Genomic DNA, 22766 nt, shown 5'->3' on the forward strand with positions numbered 1-22766 from the left:
AACATGTAAAACTATTTCAATTTTATTACAAATACGGAAAATGGCTGCCGCGTTATTTTTTTTACGCACGATTCCAATGCGCGCGCAAGGCAAAGGCGCGAACGAAATCGACAAACAGCCAATTAAAAAAAGGTAAAAAAGCTAATATTTTCGTATTTCTAACCGATGGATGGAGATCAAATCGATAAAATGTTATGTTTATTCATTAATTTAATTTACGATATCATTTAATCTATAAATTATGTTTGGTGAGATAAAACCTCTTTGAACTAACATTTGAAACCTAATAGTTGGTTAAAAAAAATATTACTCGACCAAATTAAGAAGGCTCCGTTTCCATGCATATTGTTACCTTCTTAACTCAGTCGGATAATATAATGAAAAAGCACGAGTGTTATAATATACTGAAAAAGCACGCAATCTAGGATTATGACTATTATCGGTGGACTAAAAACGTCGTTGAAAAATACAATTATGTGACGATCTGGTTACTTTACTATTGTTAGCTCAGCATTTCCTAGCACTACTAATATTACTTCAATAATATTAGGTAGGTTATACTTACTTGTTATTTAATTGGGAAACTTGTAACTAGGTCTCAGAAGCCAGACATTCATCTCTGGCTACAGAAAGAAATTGCTTAATCATTTCACAGGCCGAAAGCCTCACGAAGCTTTTTTTTATATGCCCGGCTCTTGGCAGGCCGAATATAAATTAAATGTTGCTTTACCTCAATCAACGGGGTAGTTAACCCAGCAGTAATTCGACCGTCCATAAAATTTAGAAAAAAAAGTGGAGTAAGGTCAGGTAGGATGAACAGGAAAATGGACATTTTAATCCATTTAACGTAATGTGCTAACTATTTTTCTTAGTTTGGCCGCCAGGGACACTGCCGTAAAATAAACCACATTACTTTTCTCGGTCTAATCACATTCTAATGTAATTTACACATGCCTTGTAAATGTACATATGTACATACATTTATATTTTGACATGCATGCTCTCAAAATTTGTATGCCATAAGGCGCCACATAGTAAACTGACTGATCTGTAACACCCTACATATGTACACCTATATTGGACAAATAAACAATTTTGTATTTTTATTAAAATAAATATATTACGTTTTCCTTGTACGAAAATAAATAATGATTTTCAGAAATGTCCTATTTTACATGAAAATAAAAATATAATTTTATCATTTAATTTAAAAAAAATTATACGAGTTTGCAACAACACCTGACGTTGTGCTACTGCTATTTCTCATACATTATAATGAAATATCTTTTGCCATACCTCCAATACGTTGAATGAAAATTATCTGACTGATTGAGTACCTACTCGTATTTACAAAAAATATTTGTTCGATAAGCCAATTGACGGGTTATTTTATAATATATCTACCTAGCCTTTAAAATATTACTGGCACATTTGCAACGAAGTACCTATGACTACCAAAGTAAAACTTTAATTACCTTACTTAACTGACAAGTATGCAAGAAACTCACTTTTATATATTATGTGTTCAACCAAAAGGGTACTTATTGTCGGTTGTCAATAAGGCGCTATTTCCATACAGCTTCAATTTGAAATCAACCTTATTGACAAGCGACAATGTGGTACCTTTTGGTTGAAAGTGTCACATATTGTAATTAGAACTATTTTATATGTGCCTTTGATTGGAGTACCTCACAAAGTAGGTTAACAAACACACGCAAATTATAATGAGTAGGTACTTTAGAATACCGACCTCACGCAATTTTCGTTGAATTTATATCTCTATGTTTTTAAATTGCCTTGTCAGGCACTGTTGAATATTAATTTCCTATGATATGACTATCACTTTTAGAAGTGAGAGAGTAAGAATGTCGTTGTGATATGAATGAAGGTCAAAAACACTATGAAGTATACTGAACTAAGACCTACCCTAATTGTAATGTATTGCCAAATGTAATATTAGTAATATAACTGCAAACAGGTCTCAGGCACAATATGAAAACTACCTCATTCCATGAGGCGTTCACATAGAAATTTTTATCCTTTTGCAGTCATCTGTTAGATGTAAGCTGCAATTGGCGGGTTTTATATCCTCGTGACGAACCACCACCAAAGACCACAGACAAAATATACAAAACGTTGTCGATACATCACTCTAAAAAATTGCAGCCTTCTAAGCACGATCACAGAGCAAAGCCTCGGATAGACAGACGGACATGGCGAAACTATAAGCCTACAAGGGTTCCTAGTTGCCTATACAATCCTAAAAAATACGTAAGTACCGCCCGTGAAAGAGTTTACGTCGAATAGTTTCAAGTCCGAATATACACCTACACCATACACACATTTTACACCTTCCTGCCATGATAATATTAACTGAACAAGTGTATTATGACGACCTGCCTGGCCTAGTGGGTTGTGACCCTGCCTATGAAGCCGATGGTCCTGGGTTCAAATCCTGGTAAGGGCATTTATTTGTGTGATGACTTTATGAGCACGAATATTTGTTCCCGAGTCATGGGTTTTCTTTATGTATTTAAGTATTAGATAAGATAAGATAATCGTTTATTTGATAAAACACGAGTTACATATAAGATGTTAATATATACAAATTCAGTTCTTTACATGTCTGGCCGGAATTTCAGCATTCAAATATTTATCACAAAAATAATTACAAATATTAAATAAGAAGTACCGAAAAATGTTGAAAAAATGTCAATGTGTGTCAATGTCAAACTACTAAACTAAATTATCTAAAAATTATTAATTTTAAATAGTTATATTTAATTATTCATGTCATAAAACAATTTTCCAACAGTAAACTGTACAGTTCTTCACATGTCTGGCTTCAGCATTCTATTAAGCACAAAAATAAAAATAAATTACAGATAAAAGAAGCATGACAGAATAATGTAAAATAAAGAAAACGAATCAAATGCGTTGTGAAGTTGTGGAACGAGTTGCCCCTGTCGCTCAAACAGTCCCAGTCTGTAGCGTCACTCAAGGCTAATCTGAGGAAGCTTTGGCTTTCCAATCAGCGTGATCTGGTTAAGTACTAACCTTTATTTTTATTTTCTTACACTTGTGATATTTATATTATAATATATATTTAGTATTGTATGTATGTATGCTAGTATGTATTTTATGTATTTTAATCTTTAGTGTTATTTCTTTTTTTAAATATTAATTTGTACATCCTGTAAGTTTGTCTATCTGACCTGGCTATAGTTTTCCACTCGAACTCATCTACTCGAAGGTTAGCTGGAAGAGATCCCTTATAGGGATAAGTTCGCCTTTGTACTTCCATTACTATAATTTATTTTTGTAAACCTGTGTTGTGTACAATAAAGTGATTACTACTACTACTACTACTACTACAAATGTATCAATGTCAAATTAGGTACATACTTACCTATAGCTAAATTATATATCTAAAAGTTATTAATTTTAAAATGTTGTATTATATCATTTATGTTATAAAAACAATGTTCCAGTAATATACTGTACAGTTGTCCTTATACCAACAGGAATAGAATTATACAACTTTATAGCCATACAGTAGCAGTTATTTTGGAACAGGTATAGCCTTTGATGCGTCGGTATCTCTAGATCGTATTTGTGCCGTTTATCGTTGCCCTTTTTTTTAAACAAATCTATATTATTTCTAACAAATTTGCACATTTCGAACACGTACAATGATGGTAAAGGCAGTATTTTTTTCGATTAAATAATGGCTTGCAGCTATCTAGGTAGTGGGCCCCACACATTGATCTCACACATTTTTTTGGGCTTTAAAAGCTCTATCGGCCTCGGTAGAGTTGCCCCATATTACTAAACCGTATCGAATTTGTGAAGATACATAGCCGTTATATATTTTATACACGGTGTTTCATGTAACAGGAGCAATAAATTAAACTGGATGCTGTACGCCTCAAACTGACCAACATTTGTTTAGCCACTTTTTAAAGTTATGAATTTTTTAGATTATACCTTTTTCATACTAATTAAATATTATTTTCAATGTATGTTGCCATCTGTGTGTTTGACGTTGCTTGTCACCCTTTAAACATAACTTTAAAGTGTAATGAAAATCAAAACACTAGTTATTTTTAAAAGTTGTTGAACAAATGTTGTTCAGTTTGAGGAGTACAGCCTACAGCTTAATTTAATGCTCCTGTTACAGGAAACACCCACAACACAAGCCTTATTGACGTTACTGTATGATTTAGTCAATCTGTGTAATAATGTAATATTTATTTATTTAAGTAAATTCGGTGTGGCTACAAGCCAATAATTGTATAAATGATTTTGACTTAAAACTTATTAATCTTGAAATGCCTCTAATCCGATTTAATGACTTCATCTCATTGCTTTCGCATGATAATGAATGGAGTAATAACAATTATTTTTGAAATGTGAAATTATTTCTCTGAGAAAAAACTGAATAGGAACATTTTTTGAAAGAAAATATCTGTTACCTAGTGAGTAGTGTGTAATCTGTGATAGAACTATGAAGCGTAGTGTCTCATAAACTTCCTCGTGACATTAATGTAGGTGACAGGATATGTTTACGTATCCTTCAAATTTGAAATTTACTAATAGTAGCATTTAACATTGTCAGTAACTAAACATTGTAACATTTTCTATTCAATTATTTTTATCGTTGCATTGAAATTAGAGTACACAGCACTGTTTAACTTTAGCTCTTGTTCGAAGACAACTGAAACATTATCTCATCAGATTAAATCGGCAACCGTAACAATATAACAGACCTTATTTCCTTGTGCCGACACGTATAAATGATTCTCATATGTCAGTCCTGTACGATCGGTATTTTCGCTAGCATAAAAACCAGTGGACTTGTCGATTGAAATTGACTGATCTTCTGACCGCGTATTCCTATTGGTTGGTTAAACATGGCCGATTTGGTGGACCAGTTTAATATGATTCCGAGATCCGCAGCAACCATGCATAATAGAAGAGCCTCCATACACTGTTGTCACCATACACGTCTGAGCTTTATCTCCCAAACTCGGTAAGTAATTGAAATGTTACGTCTGTTACAAAAAATACGTATTTCGCACTGTCCGTCTGGATCGAGAGGTTCTATGATAAATCGGCGGACTTGGTGATAAGTGGTTGGGCGTTTGTTACGGATTCGTGTGTTATTATGAGTACCTATTGGATAAAATTTTCTACATACGCCCGTGGGGAATTTATATTCGTCTGCCCATTTTTTTCGTTCAATTTTATTCGTCGTTAATAAACTTCATAATTTCGTTTCTTGATTTGACTCTTAATTACCAACAGTTTTGAACAAATGTTATAGCCAATTTTTAGTGATTTGACCCTTTGGCTGAATAAAACACGCACACCACCTATTTCGATTACGATATCATTTTTACACGTGTGCATATTCGAGGAGACGGTTCCTCGGTATAACGCAAACTCGACTAATCAGGCAGCCGCAGCAGCAATGTGTGTAACAAATTGTGGGGGAAGTTAGAAATAAAACGATCCATTCATTACCCGACGGGACGCCGGACACACTTTTATACGGGCGCGGGCGGACCTCGTCCGAATTATGAAATACTATTTGGTATACGAGTACATTATACTCGTATTGAGCAATTTTAACCTTTGCCGAAAAGTCAAATAGGTATTTGCTTTTAAATAGAACAACTTTTAATAACAATAGTTATTTACAGTACATATGGTGCTACTTTCTCGCACTAGTGCGTAAAGAGCTTTTTTCGTGCATATGTCGAAAGTTTAAAGGGCCATATGTACTGTAAAACGTTGTACGATACGCGTGCGAATAGGTAATTCGCAACTCGTATCAATTAAAAACACTCCCTGCGGTCGTGTTTTAATTTATCGTCACTCGTTTCGAATTTCCTCTTTCCCGCACTTGTATCGTATCGTAAATAACTATTTCATAATACTCCGCGACATTTTTTTTAGTTTTGCTTGCTTCAGTTTTATTCGTCGTACAGGATAAAGTACTTACCTATTCCAAAATATAGCCATTAGCCACTTTAACATTAAGTAAGTTACCTGAAACCTCTTTATTTCACACATATAATGCCACAAGTATTTGTTTTTGATGGTGAGAAACATTAAAAATCTCTTCTATTTCCAAAGATGAAAACATTAAATTGAAACGGCCCATTTAGGAGTCTCCAAGGAAAATTTGGTCTTCTACCAAGAGCAGAAAAAAACAAATGAGACTATCTAATTATTATGTATACGAGCCAGTTACTCTGTAAAGTTGGTAAAGGTCACCGGTCGTCTGATAATGAGTGGCGTAAGGCCACAGACACAGATCACTACCCTAGATGGAGCGAGCGCGTAGTTAGACTCGCGGTCATCGCACATAGATGTTTTACTTTAGCATGAGAATACCACCGTTTATTTCGGTCGCTTGTATCCACTTTGGGGTTTGAAAATTAAAATTATCAACAAAAAAATGGAGCTCTACAACTAAACATTGTGGGTTAGTATAATATGATGTAGGATGCAAGAGAGTGGTGTGGTTTGCGGCGTAATACTGTTCAAGTACTAGCGCCTGTGCGCGCAAGTATTTCAATAGTACATTACTACAGAGGCCGGGAAGTAAGGGGTTGCCGGCCGAATGCATATATACGGCCGAACGTAGTGAGGCCGGATAGTTATGAGGCCGACAACCCCTTTTCACGCCGATGTATGTATAGTGCTTTTCTCAAACATGCAATGAAAAAAATAAAGAAATCTCCACGAAATCAAAGTTTTAATTCTAAAGAAACTAAAAGTAAACTAGGCACAAAATATAACTACCACCTGTACCTATCTTTATCACACGTGTCGTATATTTTACACATGTAGTTAATCAATTTATTACACAAATGTTCAAAGGTATATTTATGTATCTTTGATTTTTCGCCTTGCATCCTTCTGACTGTAGTTTTAGCCACATAACTAAGATTACATCGTTTTTTATGTTGATATTATGCTTCACATACATTGTTGCCTTAAACATGGAGTATAATTAACAGGTATTCATTTAATATTTTCGTCGGAACTCATATTAAATAACACAATAAACAACGCACAATAAATCCAATAAAACAGAATTACAGATACAAAATGAAAAATGTTCAACTTTACCTCCAAAACGATTAAAAAAACACCAACGCGTGTTTGAGTAGACATTTTTACCGCTAATATTTAAATGAAATATAGTTTGTCAAAGGACTGTCTCATTTCAAACATAGACAGAGATAATCATACTATCTTTGTCTTACACTGGTACTAGCACCCAAAAGAAAAGGATGAGTATAGTTTTTTTTGTTCTTATTTACTGACAAACTGGTTTGACCAACTATATTTTAAATCTGTATTTGTAGGTAAATTTGCAATTCAATATTATTGGAATTTGTTAATAATATTTTATTTATATATTTTTTGTAAATTCGATACAAATAAAACTGCAAAATATATTAATTATCGTTTATTGTTTTTTTTTAAGGGGTATTGGCAGAATGTCATTCCGAACCATAAGCAAATATTGGTTATAGTTTTTTTTTTTGGCTGAATGCCATGATGCTGTGTCACAAATATATGTGAAATGGAAATTAAAAAAGAGCCACTTCCCGGCCTAGGCCTGCAACTTTGTATGAAATTTCATTACAGGCCCCTCGTCTAGCCGCGCCGGAGTCGTGATACTTCCCAGCCTAATATAAAGAACGTAATATCAATATTACATAGCATGTTTAAGAAAAATATATTTCCTAATGCGGGACTTTTGGAAGGTAATCTATGGCTGCTAATTACCCTAGCGCGCCGCAAGCCTATCAGCACTAACCATTGGAATTGATTTATGCCTGAATTACCTCCGTCAATACCTTAACACAATTTTCATTAGCAACAAAATTAGGCGTTTATTTTTACACGACAAACTAGGAATGCAATGAATTTACTAGGTATTCAAAATTTGTGCAATTGTACACGTTTATTTTTTTGATAGTGTGCAGAATTTACATCTTACGTTTGTGTTTATTTTCTCCTAAATTTTTATACATTTTACGTTGTAGCCCTGTTTGGAAATTCTCGAGTCTCACGTCATCCATAGACAACATATTAAAAAATTCGGTTAGCAAAATTCTAAATGTCTCTTTCAGCTCTCAAAGCTGGTCCCAGGCTACTCTGCCTATTAATTATGGTGGCCTGGGAATTCGCTCTACGGGCGATCTGGCTCTCCCCGCTTTTCTCTCGTCTGTCCACAGCGTCGCCCATCTCATCCGTGGCATGCTTAATGTCACCAATCCCAAGGGTGTGGTAGTGGCGAGCTTGGCAGATGCAGAGTCAACTTGGAGTGCTGGAAATCCCGGCGAGAGCCCACCTACCGAAAAAGCCAGCCAAGCAGCCTGGGACCTGATAAAAATAAAAACAACCCACGAATCCCTTTTGGACAATAGTTCGAACCCCTGTGAACGCGCTAGACTGCTCGCAGTATCGGAACCCGAGTCAGGGCATTGGCTGCGCGCCTTGCCGTCGCGGAACATTGGTTCCCTTTTGGACCCGGCGTCACTGCGCGTAGCCGTATGCCTCAGGTTAGGTTTAAAAGTCTGCGAGCCACACGCTTGCTCCCGCTGCAGAAGCCATGTTGACGCTTATGGGCACCACGGACTCCACTGCCAGTCAAGCGCGGGCCGATTTTATAGACACACGGCTCTAAACGATCTAATCCGCAGAGCACTCGTTACCGTCTCCATACCAGCAACCCTGGAGCCAGTTGGTCTATCTGCGGCGGATGGCAAAAGGCCCGACGGCTGCTCGCTCGTACCTTGGTTCCTGGGGCGGCCCCTGGCGTGGGATGTAACATGCGTTGACATGCTGGCCCCATCTCACGTCCAGCGCTCTGCCAGGAAGCCAGGGTCGGCAGCAGACGACGCCCAAATTGCCAAGTGCCGCAAATATGCATTTCTAAAAACTAATTATGTATTTGCGGCACTTGCGATTGAAACTTTCGGTCCTTGGTCGTCAGACACCAGAAAACTAGTAAAAGAAATTTCTACCAAACTAGTCTGGGTGTCTGGCGACCTACGAGCTGGCGCATTTTTTGCGCAGAAGCTCAGCCTCACTGTGCAGAGGGGGAACGCGGCCAGTGTCCTGGGAACAATGCCTCAGGCTAATTTAGGTTTAGATTTAGTTTAATCACTGTTTAAATGTGCATAATGAATTTAAATATTTATCATTCAAAATCATCCCTTAATAGTTATTTGTTATACAAGGGTGCAAAGTTGTATTTTACCCGCGAGTGTTTTAACACACGATGAATTTAAATAAAAAAAATGTTTGCCGGACTTATCTCTTATGGACTCGAATTTTGGATGGCATTATCGACGTGATAAAATACGAGTGTCACATTTTAATATCACGCGCCTGAAAGAGACGGATGCTGTCTCTATCACGCTGTCATGTAGACATATACCTACGACCATTATATCTGTACCTGGATGCATACCGCCGCCCGATAATCTTGTTCAGATGTTATGTTTAGGAATGTGCCGTGTCCTTTCATAAGACTATAATCAAAACTTGCCAGGCAGCGAAATAAGAGTATTAGTTGTTATTTATTTATTTTAAACTTTATTGCACAAGAACAAGTACAAAAGGCGGACTTAATGCCTTGAGGCATTCTCTACCAGTCAACCACTGGGCCAAACAGAAATTGTTAAGGTGGGTGCAGTGCGATGCGAAAAAAATAATTTCTAAATATAAATTCTAATACTAACGCCAATATACAAACTAGTAATATTTATATACTATAATACCTTTATAAACTACATAAATAAACAATATAAATACATATACAAATTTATCATATAATATACATAAATATATATTTGCATGTGCGGGAAGGGGGGAGGGGGGGGGGGGGGTCCCACTAGACAGTATCTAGCAGGTGCTTGTAGAGCATTCGTTTGAAAGTCAGCTTGTTTGGGGCTTGTCTAATCGTTAGAGGGAGCGAATTCCAAAGACGGATTGCTTGATTAGTTGTTATTCCATTACCTTAGCTTAAGAATAAGTGTAAAATTCAAAGCAACAACATTTCTAGTGTGAATTCAATTAAAAAACCGGCCAAGTGCGAGTCGGACTCGCGTTCCAAGGGCTCCGTACATTACACAATTTTTAACAATGTATTTTTTTAAGTGAAACGTGAGTTTTTAAAAACCCGTAGGGTCGGATCAAAAACTTAATAATGAAGTCCGACTCACGATTGACTACACATTTCTAATAGGTTTTCCTGATATCTATAGTGGTAGAAGAGCCGGCAGTAAAGTTTCGAACCAACGTGATACCGCGATGAGATGCACAATGGTTTCCCATAAAACTGATGCTAAGTCCGAATTTGATAGTCTGCCACGGCGGAACTAGTCGAAAGTACAAAAAAAATAGCCACTTCCGGTGCGAAAAAGGGGGGGTCATTTAACCCATCTGATACTGCAATAAAAGCTATGGCATCAGTTAGAAATTTACTGGTAGATACAGAAAAGCGAAATCTGCCAGTATGATTCCTGCCGGAAGTGCTTGGCATACGCTCTCAAAGGTGACCATCGGGACCCCTAAATTAACCCATCTGATACCAGCATGAAACCAATTCCAGTCGGTAGATATGAACCTTCTCTTCAGGAATATATAAGTCTGCCAGGGCGCTTTCAGCCGAAACACCTTGACATACGAGATTATGTGAGCAACATCCGTGGAACCCGTATTTTGGAATTGTACAAATTACAGACATTTTAATTATTGCAGGCTTATGATTTATTACCTAATGCTTATATTTGTATATTTTTATGCCATTAATAACATATATTTCAAATTTATTAATATACACAATATAATTTGGGCATTAATTTAATACCTGCTTACGGCTTTGTACTTCTTTGTTTGCCTTATAAAGGTGCTAACAAATTAGCTACCGATATCTTTACAGTTGATAGTACTCGGCTCCTGAAGTATATGTAAGTATGAAACATTATAGGTTTTATGATGTTATTTTGAGAAAATTGGAAAACAAATTTGCTTTGTAAAAAAACTCTGTTAATGAGATAATTAAATGATACCTCATTGAACAGATTCTAAAACCTCTTTTAAATATAAAACTTAACTGGCCACTTCACGTTGATAAATCAAATGACACGTTGAAAATGACATTTAAGACACACAAGCAGTTAAATACATGATGATTCTTTTTTAGATAGAATTATAGTATATTTATTTTGTTCGGTAAATAAAATAAAAATTATGTGAAATTTTCTTAATTTCTATTAAAAGTTAATTGTTCTAGTGCAAAGTACCATCTCGTAAAAATTCTGTAGCTAATTTGTTAGCACCTTATATATAAATAATAAAATAATTTCAAATTACAATATTCTTTATTTACCAAAATGAACAAAATTATTATTATTACATACTTATTGTAAACGGGTGTGAAAAGACAGGATTTTCAACGTCAAGGACGTTTTTTACCAATAATCCAAATATGAACATTTTACATCATTTTTAGGGTTCCGTACCCAAAGGGTAAACGGGACCCTATTACTAAGACTCCGCTGTCCGTCTGTCCGTTTGTCCGTCTGTCCGTCCGTCTGTCCGTTTGTCCGTCTGTCACCAGGCTGTATCTCTCATGAACCGTGATAGCTAGACAGTTGAAATTTTCACAGATGATGTATTTCTGATGCCTGTTGTATATTATATAAATATTTAAATGGGGCTCCCATACAACAAAAGTGATTTTTTGCTGTTTTTTTCCGTAATGGTACGGAACCCTTCGTGCGCGAGTCCGACTCGCACTTGGCCGGTTTTTTTTGAGTCCCTTGTTAGTTTTTCAATTGTGCACTTGTGAAATCAATTTTTACCCGCCTAATTCAGAGAAAATCAAAGAAAACCAGCAATTTTCTTGATAACCATCCTTAAAACGGGGTCGATCGATATACATAAGAAAAGAAAGAAAGGGGTGAATAGAATTATTTAGTTTTAGTTGTCATAGACATCGAATTTATTAACTAGTATTTGCCAACAACAAACCATAAATGCAATTGAAGAAAACTTATACATATATGTATATATCTCACTTTCACGATTTTTACACATTATTCTTCGAGACCACGGGGACAACGCCGTACTCGATACGTCGGAGGTAAATCTTAAAACTTAAATACGCGATTAAGTCCCGTTTCCAATTTACATTTGAAATAGACAAGGGAGGGGTAAAATTAAATGGGGAGAAACTACATTTTATACGATTTGCAGACGACATCGCGGCGTTTGCAGAAACTTCAGCTCAACTAGAACATCTAATGTCTACTGTAGGTTATAGGTTTACCTGTCTTTTAGGAAACTAAATATTTTCTTTTATGCCGTTTAGTACAGCTTTGATGTCTACCGTTCTCCAATTCTCCCTCAATTGCTCATAGGTTAACTGGAAGAGATCCCTGAAAGGGATAAGTTCGCCTTTGTACAAATGATGCGTTTTTCTCTTGTTTTATATGTTTGTTTTTGTACAATAAAGAGTTTTACTACTACTACTACTACTAATGTTAACAATGGACACAGTATTTAACTAATTAGGCTTAAAGATAAACATAAAGAAAACTAAGACCCTTACAACTTCAAAATGCAAAACTAATCATCCTCCAATAGTTCTCAACAACATCCCAATTCAGCAGGTTGAAAGTTTTAAATATTTAGGTAGCTTAATTACCAGGGACTCCAGGTGCACACCAGACATCGTTGCAAGGATTGATATATGGCAAAAAAAGCTTTCAACCACAAGAAACAATTATTGAAATCCCGTTTATCATGTAAAAGCAAGAAGCTACTGATTAAGGTGTACATCTGGAGTATAGCCCTTTATGGAAGTGAAAAGTTCATCACACAAATATATGCCCTTATCGGAATTCGAACCCAAGACAGTCGGCTTTGCAGGCAGTAAGTAGGCCAGACCGGTCGTCAATAAATTAGTTATCTCAATTTGTAGTATTATAAAACAACACCCTGAATGTTAAACTACGTCATTCTTGCGTCAACGTCAAGAAATGTACGGGAGAGGTGGGCATGACGGGATACTTAATGTTTCAAGTCCAATAAAACTGAAAATGCTATTCTTTTTAAGTTTATGTTATTTTTAATTTTATCTTTGGTAATCAGTCTTTCATAATCAACACTTACTAGGAACTCTCTTGTTAGATAATTAAATTAAAAATAAATTAAAATGGCCGAAAGTGCCTTCTCTCCATCTTGTCCCTAGGTATGGTAAGATGGGGAACCCCTACGGGACAAGATAAGAATGATTCATAGAAATATTATATTTAGGGCCTAAACAAAACTTCAATTTTTGGCTATTGGGTCCATCGTCTGATAACTTCTCACGAACTGTTTTACTTTTATTTCTTAAGTCGTCTGAAGGACAGAAAATGTGTTTACAGCTAACATGTACCCCATCTTCCCTTTATAACAGCATCCACCGCTTTTTTCTTGGCCTCTAACCACTCTCCTCTATTTGACTTTCTTTTATACCTTTTCACCGTTCTACAAGAGAAGAATAAATAAATTCAAATCCGCAATTCTTTATCAGTTTATCACTTTAAAACTACGACCGTCAAGATGTACCCCATCTTGCCCCATGTGCCTAATGAAATGCGAAAGTTTTTTGTTAAAAAAAACCGTACTTGAAACCAAACAAGTCCTTAGCTGTTGGCGTGATTGCTGGGCCACAGGAATAAATTAATAGTATATATGTGCTGGTGATAATAAGTAAACAAACGCAAACCAAATAAACACAAAAACCGGCCAAGTGCCAGTCGGACTCGCGCACGTAAGGTTCCGTACCATAATACCATTACGCAAAAAACGGCAAAAAAGTCACGTTTGTTGTATGGGAACCCCACTTAAATATTTATTTTATTATGTTTTAAGAATTATTTAAAATCATTTATTCATCAATTGTGCATTACAGGTAATGAATACAGGTGTTATAAACAATTAGTTATAGTTTGTTGTTATAGCGGCAACAGAAATACATCATCTGTGAAAATTTCATCTGTCTAGCTATCACGGTTGATGAGATACAGCCTGGTGACAGACGGACAGACAGACAGACAGACAGAAAGCGGAGTCTTAGTTATAGGGTCCCGTTTTTACCCTTTGGGTACGGAACCCTAAAATAACAAGGAATATGGCAAAAACAGTTTTTTTTGCAAATAAATAATTAACGACACCATTTGTCTAGCCGGTCACTGTGCGAACTGATTGCTATGATGGCGACGCATCGTCATGCGTTAACGGGATTCTGATGGTTGGTCAGTCGTGTCGCCATATAAAGCCGCTACCCCGTCTCGTCTTGCCCCTCTCTCCCCTACCCATAAGATAGTGATTAGATACACCAAATAAGTGAAAAAACGCCTCAAGCGTAAAAGAAACCACCAAAAATCATTTTATGTCGCATTACAAGCCTGATTTAGCTATGAATACTAATACCCCCTTATTCGTAAAACTTTACGAGCCTGAATTAGTTAAATTACGTTTTATCCTTTTCTTACAAATACATAAGTCAAAATGACAGACAAAGACAAACGATTCATATAGCTAATTCAATGACTATTAATCATATTAATCACATTATTTAATTTATTTTAACTTAATTTATTATAAATATGTGTTATTAATAACGTAATAATATACAAATATAAGCATAGAGTAATAAATTAATAAGCCTGCAGTATTTGAAATGTCCGTAATATGTACAATTCCAAAATACGGGTTATACGGGTACCACGGATGTTGCGCCACATAATCTCGTATGTCAAGGTGTTTCGGCTGAAAGCGCCCTGGCAGACTTATATATTCCTGAAGAGAAGGTTCATATCTACCGACTGGAATTGGTTTCATGCTGGTATCAGATGGGTTAATTTAGGGGTCCTGATGGTCACCTTTGAGAGCGTATGCCAAGCACTTCCGGCAGGAATCATACTGGCAGATTTCGCTTTTCTGTATCTACCAGTAAATTTCTAACTGATGCCATAGCTTTTATTGCAGTATCAGATGGGTTAAATGACCCCCCCTTTTTCGCACCGGAAGTGGCTATTTTTTTTGTACTTTCGGCTAGTTCCGCCGTGGCAGACTATCAAATTCGGACTTAGCATCAGTTTTATGGGAAACCATTGTGCATCTCATCGCGGTATCACGTTGGTTCGAAACTTTACTGCCGGCTCTCCAACCATAGGTAAAGAACTATTTTGTGTATTTTTTCAAAATTTTGGACCCAGTCGTTTCGGAGATAAATGGGGAAGAATGGTCATTTTTTAGCTATTTTCTCAAATAACTTCTAAACTATTTATTTTAAAAATACAAAAAAAAATATTTGAGATTCTCAAAATGAGCTCTTTTATTTGATATGTAACACGATATAGTTTGAAAAACTTTATTTTTAATTTTCCCATTTAAAAACTAATACTCCATGTTGAAAATTCATTTGTTTACGTTACATGTCCGTCTTTGGGTTACAAACTTACATATGTGTACCAAATTTCAACTTAATTGGTCCAGTAGTTTTGGAGAAAATGGGCTGTGACAGACGGACAGACAGACAGACGCACGAGTGATCCTATAAGGGTTCCGTTTTTTCCTTTTGAGGTACGGAACCCTAAAAAAAACACACCATGCAAATTCATGCATGTCTGCATTCAGACATATTGTGTCCAGTATGAAAAGGAAATGTTGTAAAGTATAAAAAGTAACTAGAGTTACTAAAGGATAACAATTGTAATTAAAATAGCTAATAAGTATTAGGTATAATTTTGTTTAAAGTTGTTTTTCGATAAAACCCTCAATGCACCTTCTCTCATTTGGTCTTTATATATATAACAGTTACAGATACATATTTTAAATGTAACAAATTTTACTTATTAAACCCGTGACATTAAAAAGACTTTATATCTTCTTAACAACGCCTTTCAAACGGTGGAAAATAAAATTGGCCCTACAAATGTATTATTTTTACGTCTTTTGTCCGGGACTATGGCAAACTCACGTCCCGGCGCGCGTTTCTGCTACGTTGTTTTAAAAAGAGAGCACCACTCAATCACTTGTTAGCTTGCAGGCTTTCGAAGAGGCATTATTTACCAGACAACCTAAATAAATAGCCCATATGTGACGTTTTCAACCAAATGGTGTCACATTGTCGCTTGTCGATAAGGTTGATTTCTAGTTGAAGCTATATGGAAATAGCGCCTTACTGACAAGCGACAATAAGTACCCTTTTGGTTGAAAATGGCCCATATAGTTACTATAACTGTAATTTTCGTATGAGTTGCTGTGAGGGCAATTTGTGTAGAGGTTATAAATATATACATAAGTAACAGTCAAACTATTCATACTGTGTTTGTCAATACGATACTAGCGTCGATTAACTGTTTATTTGTCAAAATAACTATATATAACGTAGCGAACCTACCAAATTACCTAACTTGAGCACAAATCTCCGAGTTCGATCGAAAACCATGTAAACTGAAACCTTTGCTTATTGTTCTTCTTCGTTAACCAGTACAAGGGTAATCTCGATCCCTAAAACCTAAAACCAAATTTACATTTGTCTAACTCGGGCTTATTTATACTCGCCTACAGTTGGTAAGCTTATAGAATGAAACCCCTGGGGCCCAATGCTATTAGTAAGCAATATTGTCGGTCCATCGATGTTAATCGCATACGCTTACCGCACTAAAAGCGACACCCTATCGCGGATGGTTGCCATGGGTCACCCCGAAATGTAACTATCTGTTTCAAGCAATTCAGGCCTCCGTAATGAAAGAACCGAATGGTGTAGCATGACGGTAGATGCCATTAAAGATCTAAAGAGTAGACCTGCGGGGTATAATACGGTATTTCGGAACAAATCAAACGTATCAGTTTGCTAGCGCATATAAAACGAGATAATATTTTATTTTTTCCCGTTTGAAGTCGGTAAGTTTATTTCACATTCATATGGTACAGGAGAAAACGAGATTTTGTGAACTTGGTGCCTGGAGATTTTGGACAAATCCCCTAATTTAGGATTGCTTAATTAATGTTGTTACTGTTAGGTAATTACTTTTAGAATCTCAAAGAGATCAATGAAAAAGAATTATAATGATTTTATCTATAAATGTTATCTATTTATTTATACAAGTATTTAGTATTTATATTTACTACGCGTGCCTAATCGCTTTTCAGTGGAGGATGATAGGTAGCTCATATATTATTTCTATTAACAATCCGATTACTTAGTCCCTGCCTGCAATAAAGCAATAGCTGTAAAGACATTAAAATATAACTTATATCAAGTTATTAAAAAGCTCCGATGTTGATATAAATCTGTTAATTTTAGTACTCATTTCTATTATTTTGACAACCTAAATTCGGTTACTTAGCCGTCCGGGTTAAATATGTGCCTTATTTAATACATATTCTTACAAACGTCGAAAATAGATAGGTCTGTTGTTAAAGTTAAACGTTATATTATTAGTTGGAATATTTATGTGACATTTACCCGAGTAGGACCTCAGCAACTTTATAACCTCAGCACGTAAATAATAACCAGGTCTTGCAGTTTACTCCTGAGGAAATCGCTAAAACAATCAAAACAATGTCAAGGGGCAAGTCTCCTGGAGTTGACGGGCTCAGCATTGAGCATCTGCAGTATGCAGGCTCACACTTGCCTACAGTTTTGGCTACATTGTTTAATTTATGTGTTGGACATTCGTACTTGCCGACTGAGCTGATGAGAACGGTTGTAGTCCCCATAATTAAGGATAAGACGGGAGATGTTGGAGATAAGGCTAACTACAGACCGATCTCATTAGCTACGGTGATTGCCAAAGTATTTGACAGCCTCCTTAACAAACATCTAAATCACTTTGCTAAGTTGCACGATAATCAGTTCGGGTTTAGACCCAAACTATCAACTGATAGCGCGATTGTATGTCTTAAGCATGCTGTCAAATATTATACCGACCGAAAGACGCCCGTTTACGCCTGCTTTCTCGATCTGTCGAAGGCATTTGACCTGGTTTCCTACCATAAGCTATGGGAAAAGCTTGTAAAAATTAACTTACCAAATACAAATAACAGTAGGTACCTAGTACAGTCAGCAGCAGGTTGTTAACCGAGCGAGGTGTTCAAAATTACCGTGACACCCTCTTATTCTCTTAACACGCACTTCTAGTCACGTCAAGATCATTTAGAACACCTCGCCCGCTTAGCAACTTCTGCTACTGACTGTACTAGGTACCTACTGTTATAAAGTTGCTCAGCTCCTGCTGAAAAATATACTATAAAATTCATACGGTAGCTTCGGTAGCTCAAATAATCAAAATCAGACCGCTCGCACCGGTGTTCCGAATGGTCGCTAGTTTGAAACTTGCTGCGATACGGTGAATTTTTATTTTTTTTCTTTAATTTAAAAATTTATAAATACAGACGTGTCCTAAATTAATTCACAAAAATTAAGTCATGTCATAACAACGACTTATGTTATCTTGACGTTCAACAGCTAATAACGGAGATCAACGTGCAGCTGGCGCTGTTCCGGGACCTGCTGATCCACTTCGGGCAGCCGCCCGACTGCCCAGAGCTGCGCGAGCGCGTGCGCCGCCTGCGCCGCGCCTGCGTCGAGGCCACCAAACAGACCAGCCAGCTCGTGCTGCCCAACTGCAAGAAGTAAGCTACCTTACAGTAATTCAACCTTACACCGTACATTTTTTTTTTCAGTACGGTAAGCATCCACATAGCCACTAGTAACTTAAGCTTTAGGAAATTAGAGGTTATTTAATTTATATTTTTTCATGTAGGTATAATTGAATGTAATTGTACCTGAAAATTTTAAATATAAATAGGCACCGTAAATTTTACAATAAACATGTAAGGTAGGTTAAGTACCCATTCCTAATAAAAATCTCATTTGTTGAAAGCTCGAAAAAATAATGTTTAGCTTTCCTCGTTCAAGTAATACGAGTATAATGCTTGGAGTAATTTTATATATGTTTCACAAGGTAACATAAGCCATAAATTTTAACGGTGATCGGAACAATGGGCCCATTGTATCAGGTTCAACAAACGGGTGCTAGTTCCGAACTAAATTGGCCCTCGGGGCAACAGATCTGTCTGCGGTTAAATTAATGTTCTTTCAGAACTAGATAAATGGTACCCTAACTAATAGAAAACGAAACGTGCATAATTTATTTAGTCAAGCAAAATGTATTACGTGGTTGCTCGAATCGCACCTTAGGTTGATTTATGTACCTGTTCATGGTTTCAATCCCGATCCTTGGATAGCCTTGCCGCAACACAGCGATACCTTGAATTGAATATAAAAATATCGCTTTAGAAGTACGGCTTCAAACCATTTAGTGTTTCTCACTCGCCAACGCCGAAATAGACAAATTGGATAAATTTGAGTCGCCCGATTTATGCAAACTTTACCCAATTATTTGCATTTCAAAAGACAAACCAGTCGTTATCCGGGAAGTCAAAAGCGAAGCAGAACTAATTATGACAGTATAGGTACTTTTCTCTGAAACCGACAAGTGAGGAGGATGACGACCGGACGAGTAGCAAACCGAACACTGGTTCCATTTGCACTTGATGTGAAAGAAATGAAATGTTGAAGAGTCCCATAGCGATCAGCGACAAAAAAACGAGACAGATATTGAACACATGTTCTTAAGATTGAACTCGAGAAATTGTTCTTCCTTATTATTTCTTATATTATTACCTATATAATCTACTATTCTTTCATGAACATGGACAAATGGCATAATAGAAATAGGCTGAACTCCGATTGTTTAAAGCAAGCAAAAGAAGTAAAAACGCGAAGCACTGATAATAAAACCGCTATTTATAGTAAAAACTCATAAAGGACTTAATATTCTTTTATTTCTTAGGTACCTAACAAGGTACGTTATGCGCGTGACTGTAACTGGATACAATCACCTTTAAGAAATAATATTAGGGTAGACAACCGTAGGTTGTGACGATTTTGGTTCGATCATCAATAATTTTATTAATTTACCAGTTAGCTGGGAAAAAAGTAACTTGAATCGTAATTTATACATTTGTCTACGTAAAAATACTAAAATATTGTACATACCTGAATACGCTGTATTAGTCATAAGATCAAACTAGAAAAAAAAAGGGAAAGTGTAACAACCGGCCACTCCCTAAGGACGGTAGTGGTTGGGGTCGATACAGACAGACATAAACATACCATATGGTTTATGATGACTTTTATTGTAACAAATATTTATGTAACATAACACTACATAATGTCCTTCTAAACAAATTTAGTTAACAAAATATTTATCAGTACGGTTTTTACTCACTATTATTTTTAGTCGCTTTTGGCGACATGTTTCGGATTCTTTGGGAATCCATCCTCAGGCACGAGTGTCCCGCCCGAGTGTGTGCCCCGCGCCCCCCGCCCCATCAGCGCGTGCGCAACGAGCGACGAGGCGGGCGGCGCGGGCAGTGCACGACGTACAACCGCCGCGGACACTCGTGCCTGAGGATGGATTCCCAAAGAATCCGAAACATGTCGCCAAAAGCGACTAAAAATAATAGTGAGTAAAAACCGTACTGATAAATATTTTGAAATATGTCTCACGATAGTTTAAGTGCGATTAAAGTTAGTTAACACTAATATAGCAAATGAACTAAATCTGCGATCACTATGTAAGATTCATAATGTATGTATAAGCTCTTTATGTTTTGTCTTTATATATGTATATATTGTATGTGTATATTATAAGTATGTATATTTATAGGTACGTGTGTATATGAAAAACTACGCTACTAATATAAAAAAACTTGAATGATATTTAAAATAAATGTGGATTTAATTTGTAGTAGCAACACCCATTAGTTTTCCATTGGCCAACTGGATGTCATATGCATGTTGCTACACTAATGACTTACTTGCCACACTAAAAAACTATGCTATATTCGAACTATGTTAAACTGAAACATATATACATATTTTTTAAGAAAAAAAAACCGACTTCAATGGGGGATGCCGTTGAGAGGTTACTTATTGTTGGTGGTGCACTCCATACAATTAAATGAAAAAGACAGCACCGTTTGCCTAACTAAAAGGAGGTAAAACCACCCACTTTTCTAGTAGCATTTCGTTTCTGTAAGGGTCACAGTTCTAACCTAACCTAACCCAATATTCTGATAGCATTTCGTTTCTGTAAGGGTCACAGTTCTAACCTAACCTAACCCACTTTTCTGATAGCAGGTTCGGTTCTGTGAGGATCGCAGTTCAAAAAAGTTCCACTTCATCAAATGTCACTTTTTTATGTAAATGCTGGATTTGTTGATGAAAATACAAAAATCACTATATGTATGCCTTTCACATTTGAGGAGTTCCCTCGGTTCCTTATGGATCCCATCATCAGAACTCGAGCTTGACGAAAATGTGTCTTTAAAACTTAACTTGCTTTACAAACATAAAAAAGAAGACAAATCGCCAAACGTGAACTATGCGTCATTAAAGAGTTCCATTCTGATATTTCTGATAATCATCAGCAGCTCCACTTCATCAAATGTCACTTTTTTAAATGGAAATGCTGGATTTGTTGATGAAAATACAAAAATCACTATATGTATGCCTTTCACATTTGAGTTCCCTCGATTCCTCATGGATCCCATCATCAGAACTCGAGCTTGACAAAACAGCGTCTTGAAAACCTAACTTGCTTAACAAACATAACGAAGAGGACAAATCGCCAAACGTGAACTATGCGTCATTGAAGAGTTCCGTTCTGATCATCATCAGCAGTTCCACTTCATCAAATGTCACCTTTTTAAATGTAAATGCTGGATTTGTTGATGAAAATACAAAAATCACTATATGTATGCCTTTAACGTTTGAGGAGTTCCCTCGATTCCTCATGGATCCGATCATCAGAACTGCGTTTTGACGAAAACGGGACCAATCTGTATGTATATAATTACAATCAAAAAAAGAATTTTCAAAATCGGTCCAGAAATGACGGAGTTATGGAGTAACCAACATTTAAAAAAAATAAACATACAACCGAGTTGAGAACCTCCTCCTTTTTGAAATCCTGAAGTCGGTTAAAAATGCAGTGTCACGGCAGACCCAGATATACCTCATGTTATTGTATGTGCAAAGTTTCATTACAATCCAACCCATAGTTTTAAAATATGAACGAAATACGAAAAAACGAACAGTTGAATGGGAAGGTAAAATTCGGCGGACTTGCCGGGGACTCTTAACGTCGCATTTAAAAACAGACACACAAAAAAATATACGTAAAAACGTAGGTACGTTTTTTGATAAACGAAATTAGGCGCCTAGTTTCTTAATCTATTAATTTAGCACAATCTTGTCTTGTCTCGTAACGTAGGTTGTCAGGTCTTATGAGCATTTGCTGCTAGTCCCGATAACACTTAGGCGCTCATTACTATCGTATATACGCCTATTCAGCAGCTGAAGGCAAACAGTGAAAGATGATCCCGCAGCCCGGGGAGTTAGGGAGCAAATGGACCCGGATCTATTTGTCATGGGATTATATATTCTGAATCGAATTAATCAGCATGGAGAAATTTTGCAACTCGAAAGTTCCCGAATCGATTCCTAGTTTTCCTTATTTAATGTTAGTCTTTTATATTGATAATTAATATGACCAAATTTTTCAAACGACTGATTTGAAACAAAAATTTACAAG

The 22766-nt window shown here is 36.3% G+C and overlaps 1 protein-coding gene across 2 annotated transcripts in view; it reads left to right on the forward strand.

Annotated features, from left to right (window-relative positions):
• LOC134755935 (uncharacterized) overlaps nucleotides 1–22766 on the forward strand; it is a 115125-nt gene that overhangs the window by 81623 nt on the left and 10736 nt on the right. For both annotated transcript variants that reach the window (XM_063692633.1, XM_063692634.1), the window contains exon 2: nucleotides 18569–18735. In XM_063692633.1, coding sequence (XP_063548703.1) covers nucleotides 18569–18735 — 167 coding nt within the window. The remainder of the gene's footprint in view (nucleotides 1–18568; nucleotides 18736–22766) is intronic.

The sequence above is a fragment of the Cydia strobilella genome, chromosome 3, assembly GCF_947568885.1.
Source record: "Cydia strobilella chromosome 3, ilCydStro3.1, whole genome shotgun sequence".
In the NCBI taxonomy this organism is placed as follows: Eukaryota; Metazoa; Arthropoda; class Insecta; order Lepidoptera; family Tortricidae; genus Cydia; species Cydia strobilella.